Source organism: Salvelinus sp. IW2-2015, linkage group LG2 (genome assembly GCF_002910315.2).
Source record: "Salvelinus sp. IW2-2015 linkage group LG2, ASM291031v2, whole genome shotgun sequence".
NCBI lineage: Eukaryota > Metazoa > Chordata > Actinopteri > Salmoniformes > Salmonidae > Salvelinus > Salvelinus sp. IW2-2015.
The window spans coordinates 40,754,562-40,766,742 of record NC_036839.1 but is presented as its reverse complement, the minus strand read 5'-3'; the positions used below and the strand labels follow the sequence as shown (position 1 = coordinate 40,766,742).

The following is a 12,181-nucleotide window of genomic DNA, read 5'->3' as shown; positions in this document are numbered from 1 at the left end:
TTTGCAACTGCACGTGTTCTTGAAATATCTTAAAGTAATTATGGACTGTCATTTCACTTTGCTTATTTGAGCTGTTCTTACCATAATATGKTATTTTACCAAATAGGGCTATCTTCTGTATACCACCCCTAACTTGACACAACACAGCTGATTGGCTCAAATGCATTGAGGAAAGAAATTCCATAAATTAACTTTTAACAAGGCACACCTGTTAATTGGAATGCATTCTAGGTGGCTACCTCATGAAGCTGGTTGAGAGAATGCCATTAGTGTGCAAAGCTGTCAAAGGCAAGAACCTCAAATATAAAATAAACAAATCAATTTAACACTTTTTGGTTACTACATGATTCCATGTATGTTATTTCATAGTTTTGATGTCTTCACTATTATTCTACAATTTAGAAAATAGTAAAAATAAAAACACTAGAATGATTAGGTGTGTCCAAACTTTTGACTGGTACTGTATATGTAAACGCTTGACTAAAACAATCTCGGTCAACCAACAGCCTGATGACSAAACAATCGACCAGTCAACTAAGTTTTTGCTAGCTTTCATGCCCATCTTCAAAATTCAAAAATACTGCTCATTGAAGCACAATAATCCTTAGCTAGATGTGAAATAGGGCAAGTAATACTTCATCAAAAAAGCATCAACATAGATTTTTTGTTTTAGCTTAGATTAATTCAGACAGTTTTGAGGCAGAAATGGGGTTTAGCAGATGATGTCACCTAATGGTAATAGTTGTTAATGTTAGACAGACTGAGGTATAGGTTAGACCTTAYACATCAGTGGGTTAGACAGCACATTATAGCCAAACTACTTTTGAACTATCCCATTTCCATTTGCGAGAAACGAGATCAGTGCTGACGGTACCGACTCGCTGACGTAAGACAGTGTAATTGAAAAGCATGGAAGAGAATTGGAACATTCGTGTACTTCCTGAATTGACTGGAATTTAAATGAAATTGACCCCAACCCTGCTAAATGCACATGCATTAATTGTAGTCCCTAATATTTTTTTTATACACAAACAAGCAAAAGAACTCAAGATGAACAGTTGTGGTTCAAGTCTAGCTAAATGACTGCCATGGAGTGTTACCTAAACAGCCTCATTCAGACAGTATAATGATCATCATACACGCAGCATAACCGGCATGCCAGCCAGCATGAAAAACGATTAATAGACAAGTGGATCATTGGCCTGCGTTTCAGTGCTGTAATGACACTAACGTCAGGGCTCTGTTGATGGGTTTTCTCAAAAGTGGCCTCCGCTTGGAAGAATCACTGATCTAGGAATCAACCGCTTACAGTGGCCAAAAGCCACAAACTCTTAGTTTGTGCTTTGCTTATAAAAACAAAGGGTTAAGGATGGAAATCATCTGGGATGGATGGGATTCATGTAAGACTACCGCACTCAGGTAATACCTTGCACAATCCCACAGAATTGGCCATCAAGATATATCTCAAACGTTTTATATTGAGCAATAACAAGCAAAACGAAACAATTGTTCAGTGACGAATCCCCAATTTAATATTCATCCAATTGAGATCAGAAGGAAACCCAAAAGAATAGGCCTAAGTACGTGACGCCGATATCATGAAAACTGATAGATAAGATTGGGAGCAGACGATGGATATCCAACAATGGAAATGTGACATACTGTACTTGCTGCTCGCTTTTCCTACTACCATAAGCCCCTGACCAGATGGAAACTTGTCAGTTATTCTACAAACCACATATGCTGGAATTGGAAATGAATCATACACCATTTTGAGTTTAGTCTTATTCTTGACATGTATAGAGGTGGTGGAGGCACATAGTTTTTTAGGATTTGAACTCTGAACAGCATAAAGCAAAGACAACAACTTTCTCAGTTTCAGACAAGAGAGGGGATTTCCTGAAGTAACCATGGGATCGGTTGGCCAGGAAGCAGGAGATATATTTCTCATCCCTTTCGCTTTCACTCTCCTTTACGATTCTGTTCCAGACCAACACAGAATGTCTGTATGAAATACAAATGCATGCTTTTTCCCCTCTCAGTCTTTGGGAAAACTGCTCAACCACTTCGCGATTTAAAATAAACTTCCTTGAAAAATAAAGCCAAATCAGCAGCATCTTTCTTATCAAAATATATAGTTTCAATATCTAGCCTACAGAAACGCAAAGCCTCAACTTCATATAAAGTCTATGAGAAAGTCATCACCATAAATTCTATTCTCCCTCCAGCTCGAAGGTACAATCTGGTTTATAACCACACCACGCACATGTCGCACCACGCACTGCGGTTGGCCTTTGTTGTATGTCCCAACAAAGGCCAACCGCAGTTCCAGAGGACACAAAGGCCATAAGGATCAGTAGTATTAACTCTCTCTGTCCTCTCCACCCAGCTGAAAGCCTGGGTAGCATTCAGTCTGGCGTAACCGATGTGAAATGGCTAGCTAGTTAGCGGGATGCGCGCTAATAGCGTTTCAATCGGTGACGTCCCTCGCTTTTGTGGAGCGATGGGTAACGATGCTTCGAGGGTGGCTGTTGTCGATGTGTGCAGAGGGTCCCTGGTTCGAGCCCAGTTAGGGGCGAGGAGAGGGATGGAAGCTAAACTGTTACACTGGCACAACACTACAACAGAAATATATTGAGTAGAATAGATATACATGCCTCTCTCTGACATGACGAGTAGAGAATTATGTCTGATGATATATTCATGGCATTTCTATCTGCAAAGTTAAGTATGTTGCATCCTCCTGAACACATATGTGGCTGCAATCAGTTGGCTGCAGGGACAACACCAGTCTTGCCTGGCAGAGAGACAATATGACTGGAAATCCAATCCACCCCAGTTCGGAACAAGAGGGTTTGATCATGTATTCCCTACACATGATATTTCCTTCRTAGGCCTTGATGTATTCGGTGACATATTTAAATGCTTGGGTCTGGCAATGGACTGACTGTGACTACGTTTGTGATGTCATTAAAGAAACCACCACAGCTGTGCTGGTCTGGTAGAGCTGGAGAGCTCTGTGTGTGTGCTCGCATCCGTGCGAGTTCTCTGATCAACACCTGGCTGCTTTACTCTTTGATGTTAGGTAGCTATAATGAGATACTTGTTTAAAAACTGATTGAGAACAGCTTTATCATTCCAGAGAGAACATTGGTAACATGATAATTCAACACAAAACTAAACCCAGATTCAAGCCCTGCAAAACACAATCTGATCAAACACTGATTAGGCGCAACCCTAAAATCCACTAACAGTGATTCTGCTGATATGTCATCTTCAGGAGATGCCTGGGTGTGGTAGTAKTAGGTCTAAAAAAATGTAAGGATTCTAAATTATCTGCAGCACCTGTGTTCACATTTGTATCCATCTGCTAGTGGTCAATTCAGTAAGGAAACAAATTTAGTGAACTTTTGAGGTACTGAAACTGAGACATTTCCTGTCCTTACCACTGGCGTCAGAAACATGCCATTAAAATGCTTCTACTGCAGGACATTCCCTAGAGAGCCCAGCTCAAAACCACACTATTGAGTAGCCTACAGTTGGATCCCCTTAAGTGATGAATGCATTTAGCCACTGCTAATTAAGCAACAGCATATTGCACAAAGAAAACACCAGTCAGTGATCATTCCTTTTAAATCAGTAACTGCGAATTGAAAATGATACCATACTGAATGGCATTGTGAAACAAGGGAGGTCATCCTCTGTTCAACATCCTTCAGTCTCTAACTGGATGACTAGCTAATAACACATAAATACTGTTGCAGCCTGTCGGGCTAGCTAGCTCTTTAAACATCACTGGCTGGCTATGTCATGTGAAATGGGCCTTGAATTACAGCTGTATACCGAATGAAAGGGGCCACTAGACGGTATGGTCCAAACCTGAGAGTTCAGTATTAAATCACTCAGAAATAAGCTATGTCCATGACGGCATTAGAGGTGACATTATATATATATATATATGCCATTGATCTAGCTGATTAGCCATTTATATTTATTTCATCATTCTGATAAGATCACTATGAAAACAGTCACTGACTAACGTTAGTTAGCATTTTGCAAGGATGTTGTTGGCAAGTAAGTTAATTGACAGGCAATAGATTACGCATTCGTTTACAAGTTATGAAAAATAAATTATATATCATATTACAGTTGACCAAACAGGTCCATGATTCTGCAGCTACATCTTCATCTTTGCTAGCTACTTAAAATACATCCAACACGGGTGTATCTGTCAACTTAGCTAAATAGCTAGCTACAGTACTTCGCTAACGTAAGGTTGGGTTGGTTGGCTGTGTGATCTGCTTACATTCATCATCAAGGAAATTAAGATTGTATTCCAAAATCAAAAATGTCATATCATTACACTTAGAAATATCAAGACAATACATTTTTGTAAAAACAGCTAGCTAGCTAAATTGGAAGCTAACTATCCAGCTAACAACAACCGTATTAAGTCTGATTTCGCAGTGCGATCCGTCACTTGAAGGCCTAGTTTCCAAGCGCAGTTTTCCAGGCCTTTGCCTGGCCAGCAACTGTAACCGTTGATACAAGTTCATTAGGGTAGTTGAAGGTAGCTGGATATCTGGCAAGATTTAGACACAAACTACGAATTCATCGTTTTGAAACATTTGCATTTCAGCAGACAATGCGCTAACGTTCGCTAGTTAGCTGTAGTTAAGGAGCAGGCCGCGCAACCACGTCAATAGTCAGATATTTTATTGTGGTACTAGCTAACCTTACAACTCCTCTAGCCAACATTGACAAGTTARCTAGTTAGACGTGTCTACAGTTGTCACGGCGCGACATTTCTGGATTTAACTCCTATTAAAACAACTCAGACATCTGGTTCAGGGGTGGGGAACCGCCTGTCATTACGTTAACTAGCTAAAGAGCTCGACAGCCAATTTAAACGTCAACTAGTTAGCTGATATCGACCCGGCTTTCAATAACGTTAATGTTCACGAGYTAGCTAACCGTTAACTAACTGTTAGTTTAGCTAGCCAACTCCACATTGACTTGCTCCCCCCTGTCATTGGGTGAGTCAGACAGTAACGTGGTAAACTTAACTAACGTACAGTAAGTAGCTAACTACGTTAGCTAGCGTAAGCTACCTTATCTATTCTGGCAGAACTAATAACATTACTTAGACAGCCAGCTAGCTAACATTCCCCAATCCAAGTTAAATTATTTAATGATTAACGACGCGAATCATCGTATTTCAGTCCAAGACATTTCTAACAAAATAAATAACGTTAGAGCTAGCTAACGTTACCAAGTCAGCTGCCATTACMTGCATCCACCAGCTGATGTTAACAGTGCAAGCTAACGTTAGTTGCTATAACCACTTACCAGGAATTTGATAGGACTTCTCCTCTATTCACGACCTACTCCAGCCTTGACGAGTGTGTCGTTGTTTATTACATAAATGTGCACTATATCAGGCTATTTCATTTGAAGCTCAACTGTCAGTTAGAATAATCTGGTTCCTTGGTTTTTTTTGTCAGCTCTTGGGTGTTTTTMCTGCGTCACCAGCGCGCTAGCAGCCCCCCCGAGTCTATCTAGAGACTAGCGGATCTCTTGTCAGTTCGGTCCTAGCCAGTCAGTCACAACTTGCCGCTAGTGAACTGCTTCAATATGGCGGAAGCGCAGTACTGAACAACGTGAAAACAGATGCCAAACGGCTTTCCGAACTGTAAATGTCAACATTAGTTAACGAGCCAACTAGCTATTCTGTGGAGAACAACTTCGCAAATGGAACCTGTGCTGAATGGTAACAAAAATCAATACAATGTAGAATAGATGGTTGACTCCAACCCCGATATTGGATTCGCTTATCCAGGATTTTCTTCAACTCCCATATTCATTGCTTGCTGAATCAAAATGGGTTTTTGTAGGACTACATATCGCCTCCTGCTGTCATGGATCTGTTGAGTCTGTCAGTATTTTATAACAAACATTTATCAGTGTGCAATAGATACATATGATCTATCATAAATGGTGTATTATTGGGCACCTAAGACAGTGCATATTTCAGTTGGCCAAGGAGAAAAAACAAAGTTCTGTTCAAATACCAGTAGGACTGCACATCCCTTCCTCCAAAATGAGACCCCTTCTAGGGGTAGGCGGGTCCCCTTTGCCATTCCCTAGAGAGGTAGCCCTTCCCAACACTTCTCTGTAGAACTGTGAGGAGGGTGCTGGTCTGTCAACTGATAGACATATGAGGAGGGGTCAGGTTACTAATCTTAGTCTCTCTGGGAACATAGAAAAATATTAAACAGAATACTCAAAAGGCTTAAAGTCCAGTGTCATTTGGTTAAGATCAGAGACCTGCACAGTACCAGGGGAGTGGATATAAATGAATGAACTATGAACTACTGTTGGGAGACTGCAGAGAGACAGAGAGAGAGAGACACAGAGCGAGAGATAGAGACATAGAGAGAGAGAAAGGGCGCTCAACTGCTGACTCACTGGACAGCCATAGTCCAGCGGCTAAAGTGGGATTAACCCCTGCACACACATTTCCCCTCTACAGTTGTGTGTGTATATATATATGTGTGTGTGTGTTCGTGCAAGTGTGTACGTGTTTGTGTGTGTGTGTTTCTAGCACTTTCCCTTTATCTCACCTTTTGTGCATTGACCCTCATGCCCTTCATCTGTCCTGTCAGTGGTTTGAAATGACAGCAAGGGCAAAGCTGTTCTTGAAATCTACAAGGAGGTGAAGCACTCTGGTAAAGTCATAATCTGACCATATAATGTTTTCTGTTCTCCCCAGAGCTGTCACAATTCCAGACAAGGCATCCATGTAACGCAATAATAGTTTGACAAAAAAAAGACGATTGTCACTTGTTTGGTTCACAGTAAGATTCTATGTTAATGTTTTGATTCCCATGTTATTTTGCAGGCATGCCATATTGATATAAAGCTACGTATCATCCTGTAAAAGGGAAACGGAAAGGAATGGAAAAGTAATTCCTATTACCTGCCTCTGGGAATTGAGGAGTCAGCAGGTATTCCAATCAGAATTCCACCCTAATACCTTTACCGTTGACTCTGGCGCTGCCAACATAATCTATGGTTTGAATTGTCTTTCTTTACCAGCCATTCAGGTCCATGGGGAGTTGAAATGTATCAAATCGTATACTGAAGTTTAATTACATTTATTTGACAGAGACAATGCACATCAATCCTCAAATATATAATATGTACACCAGTGTATGTATCTATTTGTTTTGTCCTTTATTATGTTTTGTCTGTATGTTCTCCTCRGGGACAAATAAGGTCTATCAGTCCAGTGGTGGAAAAAGTACCCAATTGTCATACTTGAGTAAAAGTAGTGGTACCTTAATTGAAAATGACTTAAGTAAAAGTGAGTCACCCAGTAAAATTCTACTTGAGTAAAAGTCTAAAAGTATTTGCTTTTAAATATACTTAAGTATCAAAAGTAAATGTAATTGCAAAAATATACTTAATAAGTATCAAAAGTAAAAGTACAAGTATAAATCATTTCAAATTGCTTATATTAACCAAACGGCACAWTTTTTAAACGGATTTAGACATAATTTGCTAAGCATTCAACATGTAATATGTACTTTTCGGTGTCAGGAAAAATGTATGGAGTAAAAAGTACATTATTTTCTTTAGGAAATCTGTGAAGTAAAAGTAAAAGTAGTCAAAATTATAAATAGTAAAGTAATGTACAGAYACCCCAAATAACAACTTAAGTAGTACTTAAAAATATTTTTACTTAAGTTCTTGACGCCACTGTATCTGTCATATGATCTGTCTAACTAACTAAAATGTCATGCACAATTTCCAGTACGAAATGATAGGAGGACATATTATAAAAGCCGAATAGACATTATAAATGTGGTGGATGTTTCAAACTATGAGGAAAATATTTTRTGTACTTAAAATACCACTGATTGGTTACATTTATTATCGCTCACAGATCCACTGGCGCTGATCAGGGGCCAGTTTGATTGTTTATTGCCTGAACTAATTGACAAAAAACCTAGTGAATGAACACTGATCCTGGGACAGCAGAGTAAACACGAGCGACTCCTTACATTTAGTTATTTTAATGATTGTTTCTCCAGTCCATGAAATCCGTCTACGGGTATTCCTTTCCACCTAACCGTGATCACTTCCCGTCAGACAGTAAAGATGGCGGTTGAACAGCATTGAATATGTTYTGTAATAAGCCATTAAAACGTGGGTATTTGCCAATGTTTCAATGGGGCGAAGACGCCGAGCCCCTACTTAATAATTACGTCGCGCGAAATGATATAGAATATGTGTAACATTTGTTCCAGTTTGAAGTAATTGCGAGTCGATAGTTTACATTTTTTTCGGTCTCCATCGGTGGAGCTTTCCTTGTTATTTTAAAATGGCTCCAGTGCAGATTGGATCAGATGGGCAACTGGTCCCTATCGGGGGTCCCACCTCGGCCACCCAACCGCCTTCTTCTGGACCCCAGGCGACGCAAGGGGTCCGGTTGAGCCTGCTGATTGAGTTTCTCCTGCAGAGGACCTACCATGAAATCACCCTGTTGGGTGAACTGTAAGTAGCTAATGACGAGACTCCGTCAAGTGGGCTATTGATGTTGACTCTTGTTATATCTGATCCAGGTCCATCAGGCTCAAAATAGTGGTTATGATGTGTTTTGTTTCATGGCAAAGCGTTTGGAAAGTAGATAGTTGTGCAAGTAGCCTACTTGGAGTCTTTTCTTTCAACCATTTMTTTCACCCTTGCGTCCATATTAATTGACATTTCTTTATTTTCTGTGTTCATATGGTGTGGKAAAATGATGTTGTGATGATATCTGAAAGTTACCCATAGTGTTTCTGTCCTTCTTGCAGTCTACCCAGAAAAACAGACATGGAAAGGTAAGTGTGTCTCTTGGTTCACTCGSTGTGCTCACTGATGAAATTGACTTGTCAAAATGGGAATGTTGTGTTGTATGTGACAGKCACATTTTTGCCTCTTTGACCATTGGTGCCGATGAGTTTGAAAACTTTTCTACTGTACTGTTTCTGACAGAAAAATCGAGATCGTCCAGTTTTCCAGTCGGACCAGGCAGCTGTTTGTGCGTCTCCTTGCCCTGGTGAAATGGGCCAGCAACGCTGGGAAGGTGGAGAAGTGTGCGGTATGTAAGCAAGACTACAGTACTCTACTACACCAATCATATTCTCACAGTGGGCATACACAACCAGATACTAGATTGAGTTATGCACATACAAGTCCAACCTTCTCACAATTTYCCCCACTGATATCAATGCATTGTTTACGTGAAAGTTTGAGTTAGGCCTACTTGCACATTATTAAAATTAGAACTACTTAGTAGTCATTAACAGTTGTAAGCTAACCTGACCTCTAACCCCTAACCTCCGGTTTCCACGGAAACAGATGATCTCCAGCTTCCTGGACCAGCAGGCCTTCCTGTTTGTGGACACGGCTGACAGGCTGGCATCGCTGGCGAGGGACGCCCTGGTGCACGCACGCCTGCCCAGCTTTGCCATCCCGTTTGCCATCGATGTGCTCACCACCGGCTCATACCCGCGCCTGCCCACCTGCATACGAGTAAGACACCCCTAACTGGTCTGTGTTGTCCATCTTTCTGTTATTTATTCTTATTGTATTGGTGTCTTTTGGCCTCTTGACCAGGCCTCTTTATTATAAATGAGAGCTGGTTCTCTGCTGACTTGCCTGGTTAAGTAGTGCGCACTGGTCAAATAGAATGAGGCGTCTGATGCCTCTGTGTTTATTAGCTACTGTAGCTGAAGTAGCCATGGTGACTGCCTGGTTTAGCCAGCAATTTTGTCCTTCATGTACTCTGTACTCTTCGTTTGTGTGCATGATGTACATATGTGCACAAACACATAAACCCTTAGTGGGTTACCACCACCATCTGGACGGGAGTGTGGAATAGGAACGGAGAAATCTGAAGCCCTATTTGGGCCAGTGCATTGACAGCTGTGTGTGCGTGTGTGTGTAGGATAAAATCATTCCTCCAGATCCCATCACTAAAGTGGAGAAACAGACAACCCTGAACCAGCTCAATCAAATCCTGCGACATCGTCTTGTCACAACAGACCTACCACCTCAGCTAGCCAACCTCACCGTGGGTAAGAAACACACACGCACAGCCACACACGCACAACCACACACATACACACACAGGGTTCCATTGAAATCCTTGGGCGGGCCACTGAGGCATCCCGAAAAAGCACTTAAGTCCAAACAGTGTAAAAAAAAWAWATATATATTTTGTGGACACCCCTTCAAATGAGTGGATTCGGCTATTTCAGTTATACCCATTGCTGACAAGTGTATAAAATCGACCACACAGCCATGCAATCTTCATAGACAAACATTGGAAGTAGAATGGCCTTACTGAAGAGCTCAGTGACTTTCAATGTGGCACTGTCATAGGATTCCACCTTTCCAACAAGTTAGTTTGTTAAATTGTTGTCATGCTAGAGCTGCCCCTGTCAACTGTAAGTGCTGTTATTGTGAATTGGAAGGATCTAGGAGCAACATCGACTCAGCCGCGAAGTGGTAGGCCACACAAGCTCACAGAACGGTACCGCCGAGTGCTGAAGCGCGTATTGCATAAAAATTGTCCTCGGTTGCAACACTCACTACCGAGATCCAAACTGCCTCTGGAAGCAACGTCGGCACAAGAACTGTTCATCGGGAGCTTCMTGAAATGGGTTCCATGTCCGATCAGCCGCACACAAGCCTAAAATCACAATGCCAAACATCGATGTAAAGCTCACCGCCATTAGACTCTGGAGCGGTAGAAACGCGTTCTCTGGAGTTCGGCGAATGGCAAGAGGAGTAGCGGTTGGGCACTTACACCTTTGGGATGAATTAGAACGCAGTCTGCGAGCCAGGCCTAATCGCCCAACATCAGTGCCCAACCTCACTGATGCTGTTGTGGCTGAAGTCCTCGCAGTAATGCAGTATTGATTTAGCTATTATGTTTGCTCGAAAGATCACAGCATTAGCAATGGCAAAATGCATAGAACAAGAAATTAGCATTAAAACGGCAAAATATTCTCTCAGTTCCATGGGAGAATATGTAGAATTTTAGGAAATTAGCTTTAAAAATTAAACAATTTCACTCAGCTCCATGGAGAAATGTGTAGAATTGCAGAGAATTTGCTTTAATATTCYAAAAGTTCTCTACACCATTAAATCCAGCGGAGCCGAGGAGTGGACCACGCCCCTTTTTTTTTGTTCCAGGAAAAAAAAGAACTACTCCCACACAAAGCTGGCCAACCTTTCCATGGGTAAACATCACACAGCAAGACAGTTTCTGGCTATTGAAAAGGTGGCAACCATTATGTATTGTGTGTTGTAGTTAACGGGCGTGTGAAGTTCCGCGTGGAGGGGGAGTTTGAGGCCACTCTGACAGTGATGGGGGATGACCCAGATATTCCCTGGAGACTCTTGAAGCTGGAGATACTGGTGGAGGACAAAGAGACTGGAGGTAAGATACACAACACCTGAATGACCACACACCAAACACACAGAACCCAATACTAACACACCAATCTAGGATTAGAGCTAATCTAGGTTTTGTAAATCTAGGTTTATAAGTAATCAGAGATATGTTGCACCACTTTACTTTTAAATCTGAATCAGTAAATCTATGATTAACGTTTTTAAACTATTATTAGTGACATGTTACACCGAAATATGAGGTATTTTGTGAGTTGAAACAAAGTAGCTAGCCTACCTGACAAATGATGCCACAAAGTTGCTGTTCCTTGATAAAATAATAACAATGTAACGTTAGAACTACTGCAACTCCATCGTGAAAGGTTATCATGGGTTGGCTAATTTTGAAATAAAATCCGTTATTTGCCAGTACTAGACAGAAAACGAATTTGTTAGCTAACGTGTAGCTAGCTATTTTATAAACCAAGCTAGCTAGCATCCAATATTATTTAGCCATTTATTATTTGTCAGCTCGCCACCTTATCATGGCATGTCAACGAAGTTCAAATTTCTCCGCTTGACGGAGCTGATGGAGGAATGTAGTACCGTACTGGAGGATAAAAAGACAGACAACAACTGTCAAAAAGAAGTTAGACACCTGGGCCATTTTATGCGATAAATGTAATGGCTCGACACGGGTTAAAGAGAACAGGGACACAAATCGGATGAAAGCGTG

The 12,181-nt window shown here is 41.2% G+C and overlaps 2 protein-coding genes across 2 annotated transcripts in view; one reads left to right on the top strand and one right to left on the bottom strand.

Moving 5' to 3' along the window:
* Positions 1–5,753, bottom strand: part of LOC111980182 (ubiquitin carboxyl-terminal hydrolase 9X) — an 80,869-nt gene extending 75,116 nt beyond the window's left edge. Inside the window, exon 1 of the mRNA XM_070449163.1 lies at positions 5,350–5,753. The gene's annotated coding sequence lies outside the window, so the exon portion shown is untranslated. The remainder of the gene's footprint in view (positions 1–5,349) is intronic.
* A 2,374-nt stretch (positions 5,754–8,127) lies between these two features.
* LOC111980167 (mediator of RNA polymerase II transcription subunit 14-like) overlaps positions 8,128–12,181 on the top strand; it is a 38,566-nt gene continuing 34,512 nt past the window's right edge. The window contains 6 exon segments of the mRNA XM_024010834.2: positions 8,128–8,559; positions 8,859–8,885; positions 9,040–9,145; positions 9,406–9,579; positions 9,995–10,124; positions 11,366–11,494. Of these exon segments, the coding sequence (XP_023866602.1) occupies positions 8,387–8,559; positions 8,859–8,885; positions 9,040–9,145; positions 9,406–9,579; positions 9,995–10,124; positions 11,366–11,494 (739 nt within the window). The 5' untranslated portion in view covers positions 8,128–8,386.